Raw genomic sequence first — 26,808 nt, 5'->3', positions numbered from 1 at the left:
CGAGATTACGCGGAGCAACAAGCGAGAAGGATCTTTGTTGTCCGGGGCTGTTTGTATGCGAGCAGACGGCTAGCAGCGGTGCAGTAGCTACGTAAGCCTTCTCGAAACTTGCCGAATAGTTGGCTGGAACGCGAAACTTCTTGCACCGAGTGAATGTCGGATGAAAGACGGAAGGGATAAGATGAGAAGGAAGCTGGTGAAGGTAGGAAGAGAGGCAAGCCAGAGGGAATCTTCCGCAAGAAGTCGAGACTCGTTGCTGGCTGGGATTGCTTTCCGTACCAGCCTGCCTATGGACAGCTAGAAGGCTGTCTGCGCTTGCCAGCGCAATCTTCTCTTTACCATAATTTCCCAATTGCGTCTCGTGTACACAAACCTTCCTCTATTTACCGTCGTTCTCAATCGTAAGTCAAAACTTACTACTTTCGCTCTATTTTTCAATTTTCTAAACCATCATCGAATTTCAATCGAGCTCGATGCTAACCGAGCTGCAACGCGAACGTAAACGAGTAAACGTTGAAACGTGCTGACTATTAATGGGGTTGAACAGAAGCTCGGATCGTGCCGTTGAAGCGACTAGGTTCTCCCAGTGCTGGCACGTAGACGTTGCGTGTCCAGCAGGACTCCATCGGTCTCCCAGTGGCATCGGCCAGGGTGTAGGAAGGGTGGGTGCGTGCAAGCTGCGACAGTTTGTCGTCACGTACCGCACCGGTTACGGGAATAGTTTGCAAATTAAGATCGCCGTGAATAGCTCGGTGACTAGTTGCAACACCGTGACACTGCGAACGTTCGTTTCTCGCTGTCGGAACGTTTTCGCTGTCGCATAAGAAAACGGTGAAATCAATAGTGTCGTTTATTCGAGCGAGATGTCCAGTGGGAACCGGTTGCAAAGTTCATCTACGGTTCCCGCTGTGTCCGTTGGAAGAAGGAGCACCTGTCGGCCCACATTTGGCCTCAACTACTCAGAAGGCGGGCCGCGGCTGACCGCAGCTACGTCTATACTACTGCCAGCTGCGGCGTACTCTTACATTGTAGCCAGGCCGGAGCGTAGATCCCGGTAAAGTCTGTCCGACCGACTCCTTAGTCAAGATCTCCCGGGAGATGGACGGCGTCTCGCCAGGTAATTGCACGAAAGCCGGCGAGCAAAGAGACGCGGGAGGGTGGATCGAGTGAAAAAGTGTATTATCAGACGCGTCCCGTTTTCAGCTCGCCCGGTCTGGCATTAGAGATATTACACGGGGTCCCGGCTAGCATTAAGGGTCATGTTATATTTCGCGTACGCGACAGTGAATCTGCGGGAAAGAATTTTTTCTGACGAGACGTGGTTGCGAGAAGAAGAGACCCGTCCTCGTGTAATCGTGCGAAATTATTTTAGCTTTTTGTGTTACGTAAATTTTCCAAACTGGTCGATTCAGAATATAAAACTGAAGAAAGATTTCGCTCTAGTCTATCGAATGACTTTAGGCTGGGAAAAAGAGAGCTATCGGAAGACGAATGAGGGCCGTTTTGCTGCAAATCGTCGGATTGCGAAGTTTTTTCGAATCAGCACGACTGTTACAAATGTGGTCGATTCATTCTCAAGAACAAAGGAACGCGTTTGTACCTCTATGATGGAAGAGACAGGAAAATAGGCTGGGTACGTGTCAGACGTGGAAATAGAAGCACAGTGAGTTAGCTTTTTATTTCATAGTTTGTGGAATCCATTTCACTTGTAGAGAACATCAAAGATAATGATAGATCCATCTGCAATATGTTACCCCTATATAGTTAGTTATAATTTTATATTTTACTCGCGATTAAAAATCTATAGTACGACATATCGCGATAAATATTATTCATTATTTCAATTTTAGTTTTTCAAACTACTACTTCCTATGATCGACGATATTTTAGTAAGTCGACTTCCGGTAACTGATAACCACGTAAAACGTTTCAAAGCTAACGCGAACGTCTATAAGATACAGGGTCGTTCAAAATACCAAACGGCCTGTATGTATTGAATAGTATCGTTCGAAATTTCTCTTGCACGATAAGAATAGACGCATAATAGCGAAAATGATGAATGTTACGACTCGTCGAATGCCTTTTAAAATTCCGGGCAATTCGCAGCGATACTTGGAGGAGACTTTCAAGCGAGCTGGTGTCGCGCCTACGGGGATATTTTCCCGCTTACATCCGCGTACCGCCTCTCCCAGACTGTCGATAACGTGAAATTTTATGGCGGCCCGTATAGAACGCGTGACTTTCCACCCTTCCAAAGTCCCGTCTGACATTTTTAAGAAATTCCTCACCGTCTTACCTGATCCTGTCTGCCGTTTTCTTGCCGTCGCTCCCGGCTGACATTATGCTAACCAGACTCCGACCCCTCGATATTTCGAAGCTTCGACGCTTTCCTTGATCTAAGAAGAGGCACTTCTTTCTCTCTCTTCCGACTTGTTAACGTGTTCACTTAGACCTTGGACGTGGTTCAGTCAAAATCCCCTTGGGAATGTTTAAAAAATCGAATGGAAAGCCTTGAATAAACTACCCCTGATACCTCTTGCAATCAAGCAATTTTGTAATCAAATTTCGAGGGTTTCCAGGGGGTTGATGGTTATAGAAAAATGTATGATTAACATTTTCGATACGTACTAAAAGTCTCGACTGGAGGGTTACGACTTATTTCGAAGCATCCCGTGGTCAGACGTGTGCTTGTCACGTGGCTGGCATATTTCAGCGTTATTTCGACGACGGAAATTCGATACGCGCCGTCGCGTCGTCGGGACAGCGAAATCGGAGCGATCGTCGCCCGTCGACGTCGGTTTATCGAAAATTTATTCGTCCCACCGACATGTGACTGGCTCTCGCTTTGAAGAGAACCGACATCCAACGGGCATCGTCACTGTTGACAAATGAAAGTTACTCGATATTGCGCCAATAAAATTCTATCCGTCCAATAAATGCCCGCTCCCTTCGAGCCCTGCGACCCTCGCTGTCCAAGGAGTCTAAATTTTCTCTGCCAAAACCAATTTATCAATACTTCGGTTAATATTTCTCCGCCCTAATTTACCGAGGACCGTTTCCGAATTGCCTCGCGAAATTTATCTTTGACGTAACGAACGAGAAGAAGCTGTTGCGAGCAGAGCGCAAGTCCCGCGAAACTCGAGTCGCGCATCGCGAAAACGAGGGAAAGTTTCACTGGGACTTCGTCTCGAATGGAACGACGTTGTTTCTGGACCGGAAGATTTTACGCTGTCACGGTAAAAGGCCACACGGATTACCCCGGTACGTTCATATTTCTCTCGGCTGCGCGGAACTGCACGCTGCAAATAACTCTTCCGACAAGTTTCCGCGAACTTTGCGAACGCTTGTTCGCCAACCATTTCAAAGTGGTTTCTCGCCTGTATATTTACATACGTGTGTACACACTCGTGTGCAGTGACGTTGCTAGTTTTCAGCCACGACGATCCGGTCGAATCGTCGATCTTCCAAAGACCATTAACCGTTCCATAGAATGGACCTAACTTTAGGGGGTTGCGGTTCCTTTCCATGAATTTCGAATCTTGCAAATTGCCTCGACGTTTTAACGGTTCAATAGCTGCTCCTTTGGCTAACAACTTTGTCTTTATTCGCAAACAGTGACTTTAAATGCATCGATCCAATAGATCATGATAGGAAATTAAATTTACAAGTGTCAGAAGGAATTCAGATATTCTCCTAACGCAATAAAATCTGTTGGAAGGAGACTTGGAAGTCGTGGAAAAGAGACGTCCATCGATGGCAGCGGCAATCAAACTTTTCCCTAACACAAATCAGATTTCCACGGTTGCCCGCGCTCGTTTGGATCATTCCGAGTCTCTCCTTTCGTCGCTTCCTCGAATATTTATGATCGTGCAAACGAAGTCACCGAAAGATATCCCTTCTCGGCCCTCCACCGTTAATGCGACGAATAAATCAGGACAATATTCGAAAATTACGCGTGTAACGTGCCGTGAAATGAACCGATCGGCCGTCACGGTGCTTCGCGATGTCATCCTGGATCCCTCTCGAGGCGACCGCCTTACTATATTTCACGATCCCCCGCGAGATTACTTTTTCGCCAGTCGCTACCCTTTTCCTTTCTTTTCTTTCTCCTTTCCAATCTTGTTTCATTTCGCGGCTCCGTCGGTTCGTTTCTTTTCGCTCGTGTTCCTCCATGACCGATAAATACGCGGCTTTCTCTCTTCTTTTATTTTCATCGCAACTCCGTCTATCCTCCCTGTTCGCATGGCGCCGTTGATGGACGAGGAATTGCTGCCTCTCCCGCTCATCCCTTTTCCCTATACATCAATTTGGCGAGTTCCTGTGCACGTACGTGTACATACAGGCTGTTTCACAACACTGTATTTGCGATATTTATAAAATCTCATCGCTAGAGTTAGAAACAGCGGAGTCAAAATTAGAATGGAATAATTTTTTGGGAAAATCATCAAATAATTTGAGAATGGGTGAATTAAATAAATATTTTATTTCGGATTCATATTCTGTACATAAGATTTTTCTGAAAGAGACTGTACATAGGCGTGTATATCGAAAGGGGAATGCGTCTCTGCCCCCCTCACCCTTCGGGTTCCCTAGGTTGGCGTTCCTTTCTGTTTCATTCTTATCAATTCAAGCGTAATGTGTCTGCAGAATGAAACGCATCGGGTTGCCGTAGGATCACAAAGAGCCGGCTCGCTGAAGGACTCGTCAAGGGGTTCGGTCCATCTGTACCCCTCCCCGCAATTTCCGCCTTTGGCTGGTGGTCGGTTCGCGCGAGCGTCAGGGTGCTTTCGCTTCATTTTTTCCTTCGACCATGCTCCGACGCCGTTGCGAATCATCCCTCCTTCCACCTATATCGCCACGACGTTTATCGATAAACGTTGCGTCGAGTGACGGGCGTCGCGACACCACGCGATTTTATACCCTGTAACGTTGATCCTTACAGTTATTGACATCGACGCGTTTTAGAATCTTACGAAACAAGGTAAATTTACCTCACCGGCGGCTAGAAATAGCATAAGAAACGACGTGAATTTGTTGTAAGTAGGGATCTTTCCGGTGGTGCGTATCCAAGTAGGCAATAATGTCCACGTTCAGCAAGGTAGAAAGGGAAATTATATCGACAGGTTGAGAATTCCTCGTATGAAAAGGGATCGGACTGTAGGTGAAGTCGAGTTTACACGGGTTTGTTATACTCGAGAAAACGGCGGAAGCAATTCAATCAGAGCTGCTACGCGGTGAACAGCTGAGACACCAGCGTTCCTTTCCCTTTCTCTGCTGCTCCACGAGCTTCTTCCCCGATCGTTTCGAAAGGTTTCCCGGTATCCCGTGTGATTTACAATGTGGGAGCTGCACACGTACGGTCGGCCTAGTTAAACGATTCTCCCGGCTGTCCTGTTTACTTGGACCTTTGCGAATTCGACGAGAAAAGAGGAGAGAAAATTCTTCTAATATTCAACCATGAAAATCGGACAAACTTTGCGATACGGTTTGTAGCTTCCTGGCTCGCCAACCCTTTCGTTCCCCCTATCAAACTCCTTCATCCAGTTGGCCGGAAACGGAAAGAAAACACCGAGGATTCCGGAGGGATGGATAGAGAACATCCGAGAGGGCGCGGATGGAAGTTCGGATAAACCGCATTCGAGTTGGAACGACAAATCCTCCTCCCCCTACTTGACGTTCCTGATTGAATTGCCATAATCGAGCCGTGAAAAATCCTGTTCACGTTTTCAGTTTCTCGCATTACCTTCGTGTTCCGTGCTTTTTTAACAATCTCTTCCTCTTTCCAAAGCGAAGCGTCTGCGTCCACACTTCGATCGTTCGAAACAATCAAGAGGGGTTCTTTCTGTAATCCTTCCCTTGTCCATCGGGCATTCGAAAATGTGACTCGGAAGGTTTTTGGAGCCATCATTTTGATATCGATTTAAGAAACCACCCTCCTGTATAAGTTTCACGCAAATGATAAGGCATACAACAATGGTGATAAGGGTTTAAGCAGTAAAAAGGGTGCAAAGAACCAACTCCTCTCAGTTTCTCGAATCACGGTGCTCCTCGATTACCTTAATCAATTCCTGTCGGCTCGCTAGCGAACCGGGTCCCGCCCTCCGAAAAAAGAGCCCCGAGCAGAAAAAGCTGTAGTTGGTGTATTCTCGGTATAGTTGGGCGTGTTGCTCGCGTGCTACGTCTTTTCCGAAGTTTTTAATTCGTAGCCAGCCGCGTATCAGTCGCGGCAAAGCAGGAGATATGCGACCTTACTAACGGCCCCCGACGTTTAAAGCGGTTCGCGCTATAATTTCCTTGATTAAGCCGAGATACGTGGCGAGCTGCCAAGGGTAGAATGGGACGGTTTCGTACGAAGGGCGGAGGAGGGAGGGCTAGGGCGCGAGTGTCCGCTCGCTCGTAAATAACATCGCGAATTAAGCGTGTAATTTCCGTGCGAATTACGAGCAGCCGACCCCTCCGCGTGCTTCTCGATACTTTCGTCGTCGGTGTTAGCCGCGTCGCGACAAGAGGAAAAGAATCAGGAGGAGAAGGGAAAAAAAGCAGGGAAAATTTATGATTGCGAGAACGAAGCAGAGAAAGTCTCCTGACGAGAACCGTCAACGTAGGGCCATGGTCAGCGACGCGTGATCGATGCCGTTGCAATCGGATTACCCGGGAACATTTTTATAGCGTACGCCGCTTTAATGCCTTTTAACTCATTCACTTTGTCAGCGACAGCCAGGATCGATGGTGCTCGCATCCCGCGTTAAGTAACGCGGCAAATAGCGAACCGGCTGCGTTTCTTTCGATATTTTTCTCTATGTTAAAATAGCAATGTTGTAATTTTTATTTTTTTTACATTCGAAAAGGCAGCTATTGAAATAGAAAATATTTGTTCTGATACCATCTTGCTAAGAGGTATTTTGATTTTATTCGTGATACAGCAGGCGATGGTCGATTATATGTATACGGGAAAATGACTTTTCGCCGAAGATTGAGAACACACGGGAACCAGTACACATCTGTTCCTCGTGATTGATGCGTAGATTGCGTTTGCGCGACGAGCACCTGCGTCTCCCAGTTGCTACGCTTCGTTTTCAGATTCCCCGGTCTGATGAAAGAAGCGACTGATTTTTCCCTCGAAACAGGGAAAAACCTTCGTTCGTGTTACAGTGCCGCGTTCACGTAGCTACGTTTTTAATGGAACACGGTCCAAAAGGGAATCCGCGTGTCACTCCAGTCTATTTACTTGGAATTTTCAACGCAGGGTACATTCATCTTATCCCATAAATATTCCTTCAGTTCTTAATTAACCTGGAAAAAGAAGCGTAATTTTTCTTCTATCGTTGCTAATGGAAATGCAAAAGTAATTCGCTCTAGGTTGTCATTAGGTAACTTTGTCGCTCAAAGAGTTAAAGAGTAAGCAGAGTATCGAAACTCGTTATAATTTTCCAAGGATATTCTCCGGTAGCGGGGATAAATATTAAGAGATTTAATTAAGTAGACTCGGGAAAGAAAAGCGACGCACGAAGCGTACACCTTCTCGTAACTACATTTTCTCGATCATACTGTTGACTCTGGCGTCTGGCTGTCGCAAAGTATCCCAAGTTTCCCTCCGACTCGGAACTTACTTTCACCGTTTAAATATTTGACCGAGTGAAATAAGTTTCTCGCATTCGTTCGTCTCACAGTCGCGAGTTGAAATCGACGGTCATCCGAAGAATTGCTGCCAATTATTCCGAGCGAACGGATTTCTTCTACCTCCAGTTCGCGCGATCGTTCGTTAAAAATCGATTGAATTGTTGTCGTTTCGAGCGTGGAAAACGACGATCGGTCAGCTCCGTGCATCGTCGAGCGTGGCTGAAAAATCAGCAGCGACGAACCGAAAAAAAATTAAAAAAACACGCGGAGGGAAGAAGCGACGATAAAAACGAACTCTCGTGAATATCGAGCAGCGATATCCGTCCGGCGAGGTTCCGGTTCGTAAAATTTCGCGGCTCTCGAGTCCGACACCGGGAGTCGAAATAATTAAAGCGGGTATAAAAGTCGAAACGGGGATGATTCGATGCAGCGATGATTTCGCGGCTGACAACTCGTTAAAGCGAGAAACCGTAGATTCGGGTTGTTAAACTGACCTGTAGAACGATCGTTTCAGATACCATTATTAATAAAAATGACGCGGGTACGTGTACTTTTATGCAGCGATAAATTGACCTGACCAAACATGCTGATTCAGTAAGCTGACGAACATTTCCACGTCGCGTAGTCGGGCTGAGGTCACGTTAAAAAAGAGAAATGAAAAAGGGGAGAAATACGATTCGCGTTAGCTGGCACGGGGCGTATCTTTTCGCGAAACTATTAGCCTCGGTCCATAGAGAAGAGCGGCAAACGGTGCGGATTATTCGGACGTAATGCGGCCGGAAGTCGAGCGACGGCTAACTTTGATAACTGGTCCGTGTCCCTCTCTCTTGTCCTCGGCCCTTTCTATTTTTTATGACGCACCCATAGGGTGGTCGCAAACGCTTGCACGCGTATACCGCAACGCAACGCGCAACGAGAGGCGTAAACGAACGAGAGAGAGAAGCAGAGACAGGGTTAGAGTTCGCTCTCTCGTTGGTATTTCCAATTTCACAGAGCGTGGGTTAACGAGGCCCGAGGGTTGCGGGAGTATGGAACCGATCCTCCGCCCCCGCTAAAAGTGAGCCCCGATGGTCCCACCGTTACACCTCTTCACCCTGTCTCCCTGTCTCTCTTCCTCTTGATGCACCCCTTTAAACGCGGTACCCTGCCGCGTACAGGGTTCTGGCACATTACCTTCGCTGATTACCGGCCTACCCCACGGAGTATGTCACCCAGTCACCCTCGAGACACATACCTTCCGGAATCCGGCGACCCTTTCCTACGCTCCGTTCCGTATCTGCGAGATAAGCATCGCAGCAAACGTTCGAGACGAACGAACCAGCTCTGTTCTCCTGAGATTTAAGCGGTTCCTCTAGAATCTAGAGTCTAGATAGAGTTTCTGCCCGCCAACCTTGACGCTGAATTCTTCCACGTGAAAAGTTCATAACGCGCGTCAACTTTCGTGCACGAAACTTGGAAACGTTAATGGCAATCTTATCTCCAACTTTTCCGTGTAACTCGCTCGTTAACTTTACCGCCTCGCGTTAACACCTGTGTTGTTAATAGTTTCACTCGGCTAAAGTCATTATTTATAAGAATGTTGAAAAGAAAAGAAAATGAGAGCGGAGCATGCGATTGAATTCTGACAACAGGTTCCGTTTGCTTTTCAGAGCAGCCCAGAAGTTGAACCTCTCGTCGAGTCCTCACCGTCGACGTCGTTCCGGTGACGAGAACATCGGTTCGGATGAATTACCGATCTTCCCCAATGGATACGCCGCTCTCCTCCTCAAGTCACCTCCACCCGCGCCACCCGCTCTTCTTCGGAGGATAGGCGTGAAGGAGCTCACCGGCGTCGGCAAGGTAAGTTATCCGGCAACGTTAATTCAACGTCGAATAGAATTCCGACGCGTGTAAATGTAACCAAAGCGGAATCGTTCTCGGTCTCCGCTTCCGTGCCGCTCTCGTTTGCACTAGATCAAGCCTAACGTAAGGGTGCAAACGAGCTCGCGGCGACCCATTCTGGATTCGAATCCGTCCGTATTGGATTCCATCGTACACGCGGCACGACCACCCTGCACGTCTCGTCTGCCTCTCCAGCTATTCGAATGCACGCTTACTCGCCGCGTTCGAACGCGTCGGGGTGTCCCGTGGAAATCTTGGCGAGGGCGCGCCATTTGAAATGCAGATGAGCGTCTCGCGTCGCTATAAGCCGTGGCTATACCTACACCGAGAGCCTTCTCTTCCTCTTCCTCTTCCTCCTGCCGTTCCCGCTTGGATTTTCTTCCATCGTGACGCGTCCTTCTTACCGCGATTACCCGCCGTTCCGCTTGAATATTCGCCGCGCAAAGGATTCGCAGTAAGAGACGGGGGGATCGATGAAACTGAAGACAATCGGGAGAGTCGAAAACCGAGTAGAAAACGATGAACTTTCAAGGTGCAGAGTAATTTCGGTTTCAAAAAGAATTCTTTCCATTTTTAACGATAGAATACGTTCTAGACGATAGAATAACTTCGATATTATTGGTAGCTTCTTTCCTCCGTATCGGGTCCCAGAAATATCCGGAAGCCACGAACTCCGGATAGTATTACACGAAAGGGGATGCTCGTTACGAAAACCTTCTCGCGGAATAAAAACGATGCGATGCTTGCAATGAATCGCGGCTCTTGTATACCAGCGATGGTAGAATTGTTGAAAATTAATTCATCAGAAATAAGGGCTTGTATACCGACCGGTGAAACTAATTAAAACGGGGTTAAAATGTTGGGCGAACTACGTGGGCGGGAGAACGGAGAAGGAGAACCGATAGTCGAGTCTGTCTCCTTTAACCCTTTGATAGGCTAATATCGAGTTTGACTGGATAGTAGAAGTCCTTGCGAACTTAAATAAAAGCTGAATTTTCTTATCGATCCGATGAAATGGAGCATGAACGATCAATAGGAGGATATAAGTCGGCCGGCCATGGAATGTAGCTTTGGTCCCGTAATTATCGCTTTCTATGACGGCACGCGCGAGTCCAGCGAAACGTCTCACAGAGACACCGGAATATTTAGCGTGTCTATGAAGGGAGTAATTAAACCGTCCGGTAGCGCGTCGAATACTGGCCAAACGTGGCTTTGCTTTGGCTTTCTGCTCGTTTAGTTGCTCGAGCAGTCGTCTCTGCTTGAGCCGACAGTGTCCGGTTCCTCGTCGGCGTGTACGCGTTTTACCGAATACGAGAGATTTCAGCAACGCTGCTGGCCGCGTCTCTATGTCCATCCACGTCTGTCCGTCTGTCTGTCTGTTCGTTGGCGGTCGTTGGTACTTTCGTGCCCGTGCTGTCGGCTTCCAATTTGGCTTCCAGTCGCCGCTGGTACCGGCCGAAGCCGACGCGACAAAGCTGCGCTTCTGGTTTCATCATTTAAGTACAAACTCCTGTTTCAACTCGGCAGCATCATTTGCCCGGCAAATTGTGTCCCGTTCCGCGAGTAACTGAACGTGCCCGACGATCGCGAACGATGTTACTTCTTTTTCATTTATTTCACCCTTTTTTACACGTAATTCGTGCGAGTTACCTGCGTGCCGTTATTCGTCTCGTTATCCGGCAAAGCGCAATATTGCTCGACTGAAAAGAAACACACGCTCGGTAGTTTTGAAAGTTGTATTCTTTCGTAAATATACAGGACGATTCAAAATTAGTTTCAAGAGGGCGAGGATAATTATCTTTATGAAAGAAAAAAGAAAGAAGGGGTCGTAGAACAGATTTGTCGAACGAAGAAATTTCAATGAGGTTCTGGAGATCTGTTTCTTGCTCCAGAAGGTCCAGCCGTGGGTCGACGGGAAAACATTCCGATTTCCGGCGAATCTCGATCCAATATGCGACCCGTGTGGCCTCAATCGGCGAAAGAAAAACCGTGGCTCGGAAGATTGGTAGGGACGTGGCGATAGGAGCGAGAGAAAGATTCGTCCGACGCGACTCCGACAAACGCAAAGTCAATAATCCATTGGAAGAGAACGGCGGGGGTGTGGGGGAGAGGTTGAAGAGGATGAGCGTGATTTTTATGGGCTCGTACGAGCGTGTATCGGCTATTTCCTCTTTTTCCTCGGGGCTGGTTGGTCGGACGGGAAGAAGGCGGAATGAGCCACGAGCCAAGAGGTCGGAAGAGAAAAAGGTAGGGAGTTTGCGGGAGGAGGAGGATGAAATGAAGCGTGATCATTGATGGTCGTGGCTCTCGGATCCGGGAAACAAGCAGGTACTCTGTTACGAGGACCTGATCGTCTTTAAAAGAATACGCGCAGACGTATGGCCTCTTACATCTGATCCACCGGAAAGGAACAACGGGGCTCGGAAATGAAAGCTGGGAAATGAAGTTTTAAAGCCGGAACGGAGAAACTCGAGCATCATTTTCTCTCGCTCCGTTCGCGTGGAAGAACAATATATTGCGAGTCAAGAAAATATTGGCACATCCCGTTTTCTTCAAATCACTTTACTTCGAAAAAGCATTACATTCATTAGATATTATTACCATAGCATATTTACTTTGGGTAAACTTTGAAATGACACCGGAAAAGGGGAAACTGAAAACATTAATTTCCTTGCTTCATCAACGTTGCCAACTTTAGTATTCATCCGCATATTACAAGAACGTCGAAGCACGATGAAAAATGTGCTGTCACGAAAGTTCATCAACAAATCCATTTCGTCGTTCACGATCCATCGGTTCGAATGACCGCGTCCACCTCTTCCGCTGATCGATCTAGAAAAACGTTGTTCCCTATACTTTGTTAACGAAGTTTGTTAACAACGCTCGCGTCGAGCTTCTGCTCGAGCTCGTTCCAATCAGTCGATGTAATTCGTTTCTCCGTCGGATTATTTCGACGACGAGTCGACGGCAGGGACAGATCGAATTTTAGCAACGGAACAGAAGGGGTCGCGAACGCGAAACGTCGGCCAATCGTATAGCCCGTGGATAGGGGAGATAGATTCATGGGGGAGAGAAAGTGACCGTGTACGGAAGGCGCGGAAAGTTTTCCCCGGAAATCATTTTCGCTAATTCAAGAGAATCGAGGCGGGAACAGCATCGTCACCCAGGGAAAAAGAAAGTTTTATGGGCTGTTGAATGCCGCTCGACTACCGCTTACCATCCCTTATTAATTTATTACGACAGTAGATTGGCTTAAACTCCTCTATTCGCTATGGTACGTTTACCGTAAAGATAAGTGGACGACGTTTTCGTGAGAAACAGAAGAAAACGAGACGAGGATCGATCGATCGTCGTTATTCCGGTATGCCCCGAAGATAGACACACGGGGGACATGCGCAATTTGATCGAAGCGGAAGTTGCTGACCAGAACGGGGGTCGTCGCAGTCACCGGCTTAAACCCACACGTTTGCCAGGGTTTATTGAAATGTCCGGTCTTAGGCGGGTTTGGGTGCAAGACGAAAGGGAAGCTGGACACCCTTGCCATCCTCTGACCTCGGAATACCTAATGAGGGCTTTTGATTTTACCCCCGAACCACAAACCCTGGACCAAGTTCACTGAATCCTGGTCAATTGTGCGTATCTTTGAGATAGAAGGGACGATTCGTCGTGTCCTGGTTGACCAACACCCTCTTTGAAGCTCGCATTTGTACAGCAAATCGACGGAGTCGTATACAAATTGATCGATTTCCAGGAAATTTTTCAATTGATCCACCGCCGGTGGTCGCAAATTGATTCACGAGGTGAAAATAATTTTACACGGTGGGATTTTTAATTCGATTTCACGCGATTCCGCTTTAATGAAGGACGATAACAAGCTCTCTCCGATAGGGTTATTTTAATAATGAATTAATCCGAGGGGCGTTATAGGCAGCTAGAAGACCGACATGTAGGGGTGTTTGCGGACAGTCCGTAGGGAGCATGGGTACCACGTGGGCCACGTGGTACCCACAGGATAATTGGAGGTCACTGCGGTTTTAGGGACTCCTCCGGTCCCTTCCGTAGCCGTTCCACGGAAAGCCTTACGTACGAGGCCAGTGTGCAGACCAGTTTCAACTGCTGGCATTATCCGAATTCCTGATTTGCTTTGCTGCATAATAATTCAGGATTTTGCGCCTAGTGATAGAGTACTCGCACAAAGCAGGTTGCTCGAGGAAATTCAATTCTAACTAAACAACCTTCTGGTTTAGTTGGACTGCTTTTGGTGGAATTATCTCTTCGACGATCCATGTTAATTTATCGAACTGATTGTTTTCAAAAACAGCTGGAAAAACGTGGAATCTAAAAACAGGTGTCCTATTTCGTCCTCATAGTAAATTCGGTGAAGTAATCCAGGCAAGGATAATAACCGGAAAATTGCAAGAGGGAGGCGCGAAATTTTTCCATGTAAAAACGTACTCGCAATCGGAGATGAGAACAAAAGAGGCGAGAAGAGTATGTCGAGGGTAATTACGGGAGCTAGAACCGTTTTCACGTCGGTTTTTTAGCCGTGCGGTCGATGCAACGCGACCATCATCGCCACGAGGCAAATATATCTTGGCACGATGACGATCCGTTGGCCGGAGAAGCGTTTAATTAGCGAACGAGCTTTGATCGGATTTCAATGGGGGGGTGAAATGAAATTTTGCCGGACGGCACGAGTAACGGCTTTGCGGCCAAGAGAAAGCGAACCGAGGAATTATTTCGTTGCCAGAGTACCCATGGAAAATATCGATTCACGTGTCATCGTTTCTTTCTTTCGACATCTTCTCCAACGATGCGCGAAGTTACCGTGCTCGTTCTCACTCTCCTGATTCAACGATTGCCTCGTTGCGACGATTAATCAAATATCGCGTGTCAAAACGTTGGAAGAATAGCCGTTATTGGACATCAAACCTCCTCCATTTGCGTATTTATTAACGGTCTTCCAGTTACAGCGACGCGAATCAAGAATATCGTTTATCGTCTCGCGACGTCTGACTATTTTCAGGCTTGACTACTTAACGAAGTATATTTGAAACGCTTCTGCTTTTGACTGAAAAATATTATTTTTCCGCGATTATTTTAACTTCCATGTCACTTAAAAATTTCAACGCACAAGTCTTTGTAATTCTCGCGAAAATCTAAACGAGCAGTGCGATCCGTGTTACATCGTGATTCGTTTAATTTAACCGGGCCTTTAATTGAAATTACAAAACAAAGGAAGTCGGCAGGGCGTCGGGTTTCCGGAAAAGGTCTCTCGCTTTTGGAGAGCGAAACGTTTCCATACGTTTCATTAGGAGATCCTTCATTGTACGTTGCTCTGCTGAACCCGTCGGGAGAAATATTTCAGAATGAATCCCTCTTTAATTCAACGAGCCGGCAGAAGGAGTTGCTCGTTCGTTCCCAACGGGCGACGTCGCGTTAAATAAACCAATTAATAATTATTACGTAACTCGTTGCTCGTTCTTCTTTCATTTATTTCCTCGCAAAGGAAAAAAAGAAACGAAACCCTGGGTGATAGTATAAATAAAAGAGCGGCCAACAAAGTGCTAGTGATTAACATCGCGTCATCAAAGCGTCGATTTGAAATAATGGCCGATCGGAGAATGGCTCGTGGGTTTCGCTTTATTTGCAACCGTGCATGTATCTCTCGTGAACGTTGATTACCCACGATACATCATCCGTTTCGAAAGCTCTTCTCGTCGAATGGGGTATCTCGTATTCGATGATGGTCTTCCTGTCTGGTTGTTCAGTCACGAACTCTATTTTTGTCCTCTGGTAAGTCTTTTTACCTCCTCGATCGGTACTTGACGACATTTCCTCGCTTGCTGAGTTTTCTTTTTCCTAATTGCACACGAAGAATGCGAGCTACGTTCACGAGTGTCGATGGAAAAAGTTTTACGATACTTTCTCCGAGAAATTTTCTTGATAGCCGGTAAACTGGATTTTCAGCCAGGGGCCACGTATCGTAAAACACGGAAGGCAGTTACGTGTCGGTGGACGAGAACTCTGTTTTATTCAGAGGATGGAGCGCACACCTGTCTTCGGCAAGTTTACACGTGGCTGGAGTCGGTAATTTTTTAGGTACGTGGCTAAAAAAGGTTGCCGGCGTTAACACTTTTACCAGAGAGAGAGAGTTTAGAAAATTCCTTCGTAAATTGTCGTAAGCCGAGGACGTAATTCTTTTTAAAGAATGACGGTCGCTAATAATAACCATCTTTTGATTCTTATTAGAAATTTCTGTTTGCTTCTTCTTTTAAGAGCGAAGCCACTTTCAGAAGTTTTGAATTCATTCGAAAAGTAACGGAGAGGAAGTAGGAAAAGTAGGATGATGGAAGACACCGGTGTCAGACGTGAACCGCGTGTTGCAAGCCGCTCGTTCGCGGACGTTAGTTTTGACAGGGTAATCCGTAAAGGAGCGCGTTTCCTTGACGAGTCCCTGAATTATTTGGCTGACGGTGTGTATATTTTTACGGGAGCAGCTCGTCGGTTCTGGCACCTGGTGCTCGTCAGACTCGAAACACGCAAACCGACCTAACAAGAGCCGATTCGTTCCCGGACGAAATTTGTTTCGATCGCCCGGGGTCAAAAGCGTGCGGTCGATTTTTTACTTTCCGGCGAATTGATCAGCGTCATGAAAAAAACGGGGGAAAAAAAATTGGAGCACCGGAAAATCCCTATTCGCGCCGTTAATAACGCTTTCCGAGCACGGGTCAAAGGGTTGAATTTTCAGCGTTTACCCAGCGCGCGATTCGCCTCTGCGAAAGTCAATGATCGCCGATTATGTTCGAACTCAATCGACCGGCAATCGTTCGTAGGATTTATTTCACGTTTGACGGGGAAAAACAAAAGACACAAAGAACACGCGATTTTTATCGCGTCTGCGTGTTCCTCTCTCATCGAGTTTACGCTTGTTTTTTTTTCTGTTGTCTGTTTATCGACGCTCGATCAGGCGAATCGAGACCGTGTTTGGGCGCAGTTTACACGGGGCGGGCGTAGCGAAATTTTGTCAATCGTCGTTGAACGATCTCTGGTGGCTGGATTTTCCATCGAACAAATGAGAAATTCCAGAGAAAAGGGTCAGGCTAGTCGCGTAAAATTACAGGGAAATTCACGGTGTCGACGCGTACACCGGGCTTCGCTGTTCGCGGAGCAACGGGCGCCGATTCGTACACGATTGAATTGGCAGGTCCACGGTCAAAAGCGTGTCCAGGGATTTGAAACGGCGCTCTCATTCGTTCGCGGCAGAAGGCAGATGCTACCGACAATACCGGGTCTCTGTTCGCGAATACGCTAGCCCACGGCCTCAGCGTATTTCGTGCACCAGCCCCGGCTCCGACTCGGCTTCTATTAGATCCTCTCACGGGCTCGTTCGCAAAGTTTCTATCGTAATTACCCATTCTAAGCGATTTAACGAGCCGTGATTCCGCTAAACACCCCTGTAGCTACCGTCTTGTTAGTTGGAGAATAACTTGGGCTCGCAACGCGTATTTAACTGACGCGCGTGGCACGCCATCACTGCCTCGCGTTTCGTTTCATCCCGATTTCTAAGCTGATTAGTTAAACAGTTCGGGCATTCAATTAGCTACTTACTCCGGATAATATTCGATTAGTAATTCAAAGTATCCTTTGTACTCAACTCTTCATGGAAGAATATAACAGAAATTCTAATTACCTAAATTCAGGAGAGAATCAAAACTAATTACCCAACGGGAATGCAGAAACTTAACATGGAAACTTGCGAAACAGCTCGGTACCCGGTCGTTTCGAGCGTTGGACGATCGCGAGCGATTCCCTCGAGAGGCGGAGACTGCACGAAATGGTCCCCAGTTCTGTCTGTCTCCCTCGGTGTCGAACCGGTGCCGCTTTAATAAATGTGCCTGACTCGTGGTCGGCAAGGGTACAAATCGCCTGGAACCGCAGACACAATGCTTAGTAATGGTGAGCGACGGGTTCGTGCAACGTCCCCCAGCATTACCGGTTCCTGGTAACGCGCGATACCCATTCGTTATGTTCCTTGGCTGGCGGCAAACGGCGTTGCCTCGCATGCTCGTCCAGCGCGATTTGATTTCGGCGCAAATCGACGGACAAACGAGCTTAATTAATCTCGCTCGTCCGCCATCTGACGCGAGGCCATCGAAAATCGTGATCGCTTTGATCTCGTATACGATCAGCTCGAGGAAATTCCGTCGCTTTAATGATCCTCCTAGTTGCTCTTCAACGTAATCAGAGACCTTGCTTTACCTATGAATTTCCGATGGGCTTCATTGCCACTGTTCTACGCTTCGTACTATTTTCTACTTCAAAGATAAATTTTAATATAGTGAAAAGTAGTGCAAACAGGATATAACGATACGGTCATTCCGGGTCTACCGTTTATGACCTTGGGTGGTTAGATCGCGGTAGTGGGTTAATAACCGTCGGTTTATAACAGGTTAATTTGCTTAATGAGTTTGTGGCTCGTAATGTGGCGGATGGAAAACTGTCGTAAATTCAGTCATTAACTTTACGGAACGCTGATATACCTGGTGCGATTTTGATACACCTGTTAATTATAGAGAAAATTTAGGATACTCGAACGAATGCATACCAGTGATAATATTTTCAGGAAGATAGGAATTTCGTTGAAATTTTCGTTCGATTATTTCGAACAAGTTCGGCTCAGTTGCGGGGGTGTAACATTTTCGAAGCAACGCCGGCTACATTGTCGCCAGGGAAAGTCCAATCGAGGCGACAGGTTCGTCTCTGCTGGAATTTCGAGAGACGGTTCGCGATGAAATTCCTGTCGGGCAAACTCCTGAGGAATTTTCGACACGACACCGCATCCTACGTAATACCGTGAAAACGCGATACGCGCCCAGTGCTTATGGATTATCGATATTTAACCGAGCGTCGAGTAAGAGGGTGTCTCGGGTGGCTACGTTTCCTACGAAGGACCACCTTATCCTCCTTGGATCTTGAATAAACAATATTCGACGAGCAACCGGTGAATCGGACCACCATCGTCTCTCGGTAGCATTCATACGTCCGTCACCTTCTCTCGAATTCCCTTTGAATTTTACGCTTTACGCCGTCGGCGTCTCGTACTTCAACTTTATTACGACGCGTACCTACCTTAAGTCTGTATCGCAACAAAGCTACGGTCGAGGATATCTCCGGAGACGAATAAAATATACAGAAGCCGATGGAATGCATCTCTATCGGACTTGTAAAAATGCCAGCTATCCTAGTCGGATTTCTTAAGAAAATGCATTCTGTTTACCCGAAATATTCCCTTTTCGTTGTTTCGTTTTAAATTAATGGAATTTTCCTTCGGCCAGATTATCCCATTACCGTCTGTCGTTCCTAGCGATTCGTGGAAGAGTAAAAGAAAAAAAACGAGGGTGTCGCGAGTTTACGACAGTGGCAAGAGTCGATATAGGGGTGGCAAGGATGCAGGAGGGAGGGAGAAATTGCGTTGCGAACGAGTAACACGAGTCGTTAGCGGCTAATCCAACAGAGAGAGGGGACGTAGAGGACACAGGGTTGGAAGCAATGCTAAACCGTGCCGTGCCGGCTGCCACCCCCTGGTCTGGCTGGGTCGGGCTCAAGAGTTGCGCGAAAACAAGCGGACAGGTTTCGAGGGGTTGAGCCAAAAAGGCGGGAATCGCGGATGAGCGAACCGAGCCAGGGTACAGGGCAGCGGGGACCGGTTGTTGATTCAAGTGGGCACGTGATAAAAATGACAATGATGAGTTAATGCAATAATTGTGTACCTTCCGACCCTCGTGTGCCGCGTTCGGGGTGCGCGAACACGCGTTTCGTTTGTGTTTGCTGCTGCTTCGCGTCTACACTGTCACCCCTAAGTGAATAGAGTTATTAGTTTTAGGTTCATTTAAAATTATAGCTTTTCTCTACCGTATTTCAGTCAATTTTTTCTTTCTGACACACCCAGTATGTGTCGTGCAACGTTAATTTTGTCGAGAAATCATGAGACGTTTTTATTCTCCCGCTTTCCACCCTATCCTCGTATTCTTCCTGATGATGCGATTTCCGCGTTCTATTTATTCACACATCGCTTCGACGCTCTTCCACGCCGGAAGTGCGAATAATGGACACGAAAACGTTTCAGAGAGAGATTCAACACGCGACGTTTCGCAAAACAAAGACGAAGAAATAATTCTGAAGGGTAGTGTACCGTATACGAGCGGATGCGCCGATGGACCGTTTCCCAAATCGAGCTGGATTCGCGCCCTTTCGTTTCAACCGGCCCTCCCTTCAACCGTTACCGTTGGATCTCCATTGCAGAGATCGATGGGAGGGGACATAAGGGAGGTCGGATAAACCGTGGCCATACCCGATGGAAACTGTATTCCTGGTATTTAGCACAGGCCCTACCAATTTACTTCGGGCACGCAATAAACCCTGGCTAAACGGGATTAATGCCTGGCAGTCTCGTGTACCGCCAACTTTCGATATTCACCCTGCTATTCTGGAAGTGGCCACGAAGAAACGAATCCATTTGCACGGTTGTTCTTCCGAATTCCTTTATTCCTCCTCGCGAAGGCTCGTTGTGTAGGTAAAGGATTATGTTAATTATAAAAAAGGTAGGATTTGAAATTCAGAATATTGCATGCAACTAGGAAGATAATTAAATTCTACTCTATATTTTCATTTATTCAAATTTTCCATCTCTTCATCCCGTATTTTATTCATTTCAATTTTCCATATCTCTGCATGATCATATTGTATGAATAAAGACATTACCGGATTAAAGTAAATTAAATTAAATTTCCGCCTACAGTGAACACATTGCGTTAAAATTGGCCATTCAACCACTTAGCCGTCGCGTTAATTCTCACTCAGTCACGCTCTTCGATCGTGGATTTGCAATTTAAAAACCGTTCGTTAAAACCGCGAAATGCGACGACGGAACGGGGTGAGCGGCGTTTCCGTTCCTCCCATTCAGAAAATATCGGCACACGGAACGGTGCTTGGCTTTCGGGACTTGCGACTGTTTTTGGAGTTAATTGGCCACTGGATGGGCGAGAACACAGGCTCCGGCCGAGGTCCGTTGCATAATTAATCCAGCGTCGGCTGACCTCACGGTGCACTGACCACTGTTGCCGGTGTTTGCGCATTTCGAATAGCCAGTTGCCAGCACGGCCGATAGCCAGTTGGCCGAGGGCGCATTGACTTCTGCAACGAGTGAAACACCAGGCCTCGGGGCTGTCCAGATTGGTTGCAATCTGGCCAAGGTGATTTCACCCATACCCCTTCATCGATCTCCGCGAAAATTTATCCTTATATATATTATTAACCGTGGCCAGAACGAGTTATCGATCCGAAAATTTAATAAAAATTCCGTTTCTTATTAACATTTTGATCGCCTCGTGGTCATCGTTCGCTCGGGTTATGAAATTTATTTAAAATTGAAAAGAGGAGGAAAATTCTCAGTACCGTTATACCTAATGTAATTACTTGCGGTAAGATCTTTAGTGTCAATCACCAGTGATATTTTTGACTCTCAGAATGCATTAACAATTTACTATTTCCGTTGAGGATTTAAATAGAAGTCTGATAATTTTATTAAGAATGATACACTTTTAGGAAATCCTCGAAACCATCGACGTTTATCAAACGTCGCCGGAATCTGTGCATTTTTCTGCGGAACTATTTCGTCTACTTTACCGATTTGCTCGTAAATAATTCGTTCTCCATTAGGAGGTCGTATAAGCGAGCAGAGGGATGATGGGGATAAATTTCGGGGGTGAGCTATTTACCGAGCCGAAACATCAGCATATTCTAAGTGAACGAGTGCATCGAGCTACTGGCACAAAGAGAATATTCATAAAGTCACCAAGACCGGCCTTGTCCTCGAGGACGTAGGCGGCTACGAAACGAGCTGGAAAGCACAAGCTGCGACGGGACTTGCTGAGCCGCTTAACGGCAGACGATACCCATCTAGTTCGCCTACCCCCTTGGGCCACCCTTTAACACACCGTTCGGCTTCTCGAAACCTTCGCCTTCTTAGCCTGTTGGCGAGCTAGCTAGCCGATCGTCGCCGGGTTAGGATCCCGAGCGCGTCATAATTTATGTTCCCCGTGCAGCTGCGACTCGTTGGAGGAAACGACACAGCGTTACATCATCGTCCTCGTGGTATCAATTTTATTAGAACGTAGCCCGGGTACTGAAACTACCCCCGCGGGCCGATAAAACGGGAGCCACCCTTGAAATATCGAGTCGCGTCTCGTCTTTATTACGTTCCCTATCCGTTCTCATAAAGTGAATCAATTTTAATCCTATCACTTATTCCAATAATTTCTGGTAGGAGGTTGTTTCTCGAGAAACGAGAATACGAAGAAGATGCGATGTACACGATGCGGGGGTGGGTTAGGAAGATCAAGGTCGGACAGACGAGCCACGAAGCAGCTTCGAATCAAATTTTATCGGGGACCCGTCCCGTTTCCGCCGAAGGCCTTAGCCTGTTTTACATTTAAAACGCATTACCGAGCTGCTCGCTTCGAATCCCATGCGGCGATAAAATGAAATTAATGGTCGCGCCCGCCAATTCGAGATATATCGACGGAACGAGCAAGTGTTGGCCGGCTGCAACGGGCGAGTGGGCCACCGGAAAGGGGCAAAAGGGAAAACAGGTGAATAGCTGGCGAGATAACGCGTGGATAGCGATCTCGCGACCGGCTCCGGGAAAAATGAATTTCTTAACTGGAAATGAAAGAGGAGAGTCTCGCGACGGAATGCTAAAGACTCTTCCTCTCTTTTTCCCTTTCTACTTTCCCTCTTGTATTACACCCGTTGAAAGGAGCTTCGCGAACGTATGAAATTTCACTCCTCGTTAAAGGGGAATTTAGAAAAGGTAAGAACTTTCCTGTTTCCATTGATTCGTCGCAAACTAAGTTACATATACGTCGTCATTGTTTTATGCATCAGACTGTTGCATATCAAATGACTGATTTGATATTAGTTTATTTTTATTTCATCTTCCGTAGTTTCCTCTCTTCTGTAATTTCTTTTAATCTCTTCCAATTTTCATTTTCCTGTTTTTAATTGCTTCCTGTCCACTCTTCCTGCGATATCTTTCCCGAGAAATTAAAGAAATCCGTGTGCTGGTAAACATCACAGGGTTCCAAGCAGTTTCGTTCGTCTCATTTTCTTTTAGAGCTTGCAGTTGCTCAGTTTGCAATTTAATAATCTTACAGGATTTCTCAAAAGATACACCGCGACGGTATAAGTAGCCAATCAACGACTGAACGGTACAATCAATTCAATCAACCATTTTCCTTTGAAAAAGAAATTAAATTCCATATTTTTATTTCATCAATTCAATTTCCCTCGAATCAATTGGAGTAATTGATCGTTAAATTCAAACGTCAACTCCGTTTCCCCATAGGTAAAAGAAGGAACAACGTGGACATTAATAGGTTGCCCGTTAAAGTACGCGCACAGTTCAATCTAGGCACACGAGGGTAAATGTGGAAAGGGGGGTAAAAAAGAAGGCCGAAAACTTAGGAAACAGCCATTTCCCTGCATTAGGCGGGACGCTTTTTACTCCCGAGAGGTTGTTGCCGTTGGATATAGCTCGCGAGGGGGTAGAAAATATGAGGAGACCCTAGCGGTAATAGACGAGCACTATTAATTAGGTAGATTAAACTTTAAGTGCCCATCGTTAGCCGGGACTGTAGGTGGTTCGTTATCCTCGAAAGAGAATGAAAAAAATGCATGGACATCCATACACATACAGTGCCGACTAAAAGTTTCCTATCATTTGTTAATTTTGGTTTCATTTGCTGGGTATTCTATAACGTTAGAAAATAATTTCTTATTAAAATAAATATATCACCTCGGTTAGAACTTAAAATTTTATTTAAAAAGATCCTATTTCTCTTAGTTCATGTAACGATCCCAAACTTTCGAGCGATAGTGTACAAAGTACAGGAGGACACTGTGTATCTCGGTCTGCTCCTTCCTGTTTTTCTTTCTCTTTGCTCCATCGACGCAGCAACGAATACGGATAGATAGAGTTGAAAAGAGAAAATAGAGAGGGATACTTGACGGGTTTTAAAGGTACGGGGTGGTTGGAATAAGGCATAGAGGGGTAATTGGACCGTGCACGCAAACGTTGAATATGATTTCCGCTTTGATCGGAGCTAAGAGAAAGATTCGTTATCGGTTTAATTCGTTTCAATTACACCAGCGTGGTTGGAAGTTCGGGTTCCGTTTCCGTCGGACGAAACTTTCAGCCGATGGTCCGAGGAAATAAAGTGAAAATCGGGGAGACAACCGTTTGATACCGATCATCCTTCTCCTTCCAATCCTGAGAGTATGGTTGCTCTCTTATTTTTTTTTTCTTCTTATCCTGTCTTCGGCGTTACTTTTCCGGTAACTGGGCAGAGTTGGCGCGCTTCTTCCGTCCCCAGTTCCCGAGAGACTTCCGGTTCACGAGCGTCCGCTTCTAATGGACTCCCTCAAGAGCAGCGTTCTTGTTCCGAGTGGACAGCGAGAGGAAGTAACAGCTTTAAGAGAAATTGCATTTGATTTCTCGGTATCTGCTGGCCGAGCAGAAAAATAGAAAGAGCCAAGAGAGGGTGGTTTCCTCCCTTCTGCATCGTTTCTCCGTGTCGTTGGTATTAATTTCATTCGTTGAAATTTCCAGTATATCCTCGATTCTTTTTTCGTCCCCTTTCATCGCTTTGATTTCCTTTGTGGCCTCTTTCTAAACTCGTTTCGCGGATTCGATTATTGGTAACCTTCTTAGATTTCCCTTTGACACGGCTCGAGAAAAGGAAAGGTTAAGAACATTGGAGTAAATGAGCCACGAATGATTATCCCTTTCTTTCAAGAAATAAGCCTTTACTTTTAACAAACAATTCTATCGAGAATCTTGACACGGTTGCCTCGCCGTTCTATAATTAAATATCGTGAGTTCATCCATTAGGATCTAAGATTTCCCAAGTGGACGAGATCAGAATGAAAGAACGCGGAGGTGTATTGCCTCCTTCTCCATCGTTTCTCGAGTCAATAATCGATAGGAGGTTCGTACTCGCAGAACTGTGAACCGCACACCACCCTTTCCCAACGTTCGCCTTTCCCTCTGTGTCCTGATCCTGGCCCGTTTGGAACTTTAATAAAATATCTGAAATACCAATATTGTTTCACGCCAATGGTCTTGCCCTGTCACTCTGCGAGACCAGCCAAAGGATTAACCGGTGCCCTCTATTTTCTTCTTTTCTTCAAATTCTGACCACCATCGTTTCACATATTTTCCACTGTAATAATATCGGAATTTTCTTTCAATCGTAACGAGATTTTTTATTTCTCGCAAAATTTTTCGAAACGATTGCCAGAAGGAATCGAGAAAATCGTCGGTTTTCCGAGAGTGGCTGGGCTATTAGGGTGTCGTTACGAGCGAAGGGAAAAGTGCTCGGAGACGACGGAAGTCTGCAAAGTCCGCGCCGAGAGCAAACGGATCCTGTCAAACTTTGATTTTCAGGTTCAGCCGTCTGGGTCGCGTTTGACATGAACTTTTTCCTCCTCCGGTCTCTCGTACACTCGTTTTGTTCGGCTGAGAATAGGAAAAGACGGAGACTCGGAGAAACCGAGGGAGAAAGTTCTTTTCGAAAAAGTTGACTGCTCCTTTGCCGAGCGAGTTACAGAGAGACTTAAACAATACTTACGATGTTCCTTTCACAGAAGTTCAACGTAAATATCGAACATTTTTAAGCATCTTGCTTTCGATTCGAGGGAATTTCATAGAACGCGAAATCTTGAAGTGCTCGAGCTTGAAGTACGCTCGTACAGGTTCATCGAGAGGGATTAATTCTTGACATTATGCTTGCGCGCTCATCGTCGCTTATTATAGTTCGCTGAGAACGTAGATGAGACACGGTAGCTCGTCTTGGGAACACTTACCGTGGATGCCGTTTGAGAACGCGAACGTCTAGTGCCTCGCGCTAGACGGATCGTTGCTTCTCAACGATGCAATTAGTTTCATGAATTCATTAATTTATTAACTGCTCGTATTAAGAAATGTTCAACCGCATTTTTATCAAATTCCCAAAGAAAACCGCATTCACAAAGAAGCGTTTTCTTTTTTATCAAAGCTTTAAAGAACTCGAAGGGGATGTAATTTAAGAACAGTTTATTCTTTAATGGCATCGCTGGACTCTGAAGTATTCAGTCTCGTTTAGTATTCCTTTCGCCGCAATTTTCTGCCAGCCAGGATGGTTGCACGAGGTCCGTTCCACTTTCGTTTCGCGGTTGTTTCTTAGCCGTAACGTGACGAGGGACGTTTAAGAGGTCCGAACGAGGGTGGCGAATTCTTTTTGAGCGCGTGTCGACCCGCTGGTTGTTAGCTCGTGCAAGAAACGTTTTATGAACCAGGGGGCAAAACAGTGTCGAAACGTCGTCACGCGGCGAAAGAGCTGACCAGCGAGCAAAAACGCTAGTTTCACGCAAACTCGACCCTTCTCTCAGACCAGCAACTGTCTGCTGGAAAACAATGCGTAACCCTCCTACCCTCTTCCTTTTCTCTATTCTTTTTTCATCTTCTTCCTCCGCTTTTTCCCGTACCGTCGCTCTTTTATCTCGACGTTCGCGATTTCTCTCGCGTCAAATCCGAGACGCTTCCTCGCTTTTTCGGAATCTGTTGTCGCTTGATCCTCCCGCGTATCTCGCTTCGTTGATATCTTTGGAGGATTTTTGAAATTGGATCGTTCACGATTTCATTGTCGTCCCTAGGCTCTGATATCGTAAGGATTCTATCAGGATCCGACACCTTTTTTTCTTTCCCACATTGCTGACTGTCGTTGTTTTACAAATTTTCCCTTACGATCGGGGAATAGAATAAAACGAACGAGTTGCCTTAGATAATCTTGAATTTTATCAATAATGAAATAAAGTTCCGTTTCATCAATTTATCAAATAGGGAAGTATATAGATCGTAAGGAAACCATCATACGTGTCGTTCCATAAATGTATGCATTTCACGTTTCTACTATCATAAACCAGCATCGTTCAACTATGTACCGTTTGTTTGGAACTGCAAGGAAATTGCCAAACTTTCCTGTTACTTGTGGCTAGTTATACATGGACTACAAGTCACTGTGGTTGTGCAACAAGCTCGTACCGATCCCTGGGTAAAGTTACTCAATTGTGATACAATCATCACCGAGTATCATCAAGTAAGAATAAACTACTGTTCCATACAGTTATGTGTAATTCACCCTGGACTTTGTTAGTAAAATGTTCAATCATATACACTCTCTTTTTATCGACACAATAATAGTAAGC

General features: G+C 46.2%; 1 protein-coding gene across 6 annotated transcripts in view; it reads left to right on the top strand.

Moving 5' to 3' along the window:
• LOC117601716 (uncharacterized) overlaps positions 1 to 26,808 on the top strand; it is a 230,376-nt gene that overhangs the window by 137,969 nt on the left and 65,599 nt on the right. For all 6 annotated transcript variants that reach the window (XR_004580788.2, XR_004580787.2, XM_034318855.2 and 3 more), the window contains exon 6: positions 9,270 to 9,459. Coding sequence is in view for 4 of the 6 variants with exons in the window: in XM_034318855.2 (XP_034174746.2) it covers positions 9,270 to 9,459 (190 nt within the window). In the remaining 2 variants the exon portion in view is untranslated. The remainder of the gene's footprint in view (positions 1 to 9,269; positions 9,460 to 26,808) is intronic.

This window comes from Osmia lignaria, chromosome 6, assembly GCF_051020975.1.
Source record: "Osmia lignaria lignaria isolate PbOS001 chromosome 6, iyOsmLign1, whole genome shotgun sequence".
In the NCBI taxonomy this organism is placed as follows: domain Eukaryota; kingdom Metazoa; phylum Arthropoda; class Insecta; order Hymenoptera; family Megachilidae; genus Osmia; species Osmia lignaria.
The sequence above is the reverse complement of the archived record's forward strand: the minus strand, read 5'-3'. Positions and strand labels throughout refer to the sequence as shown.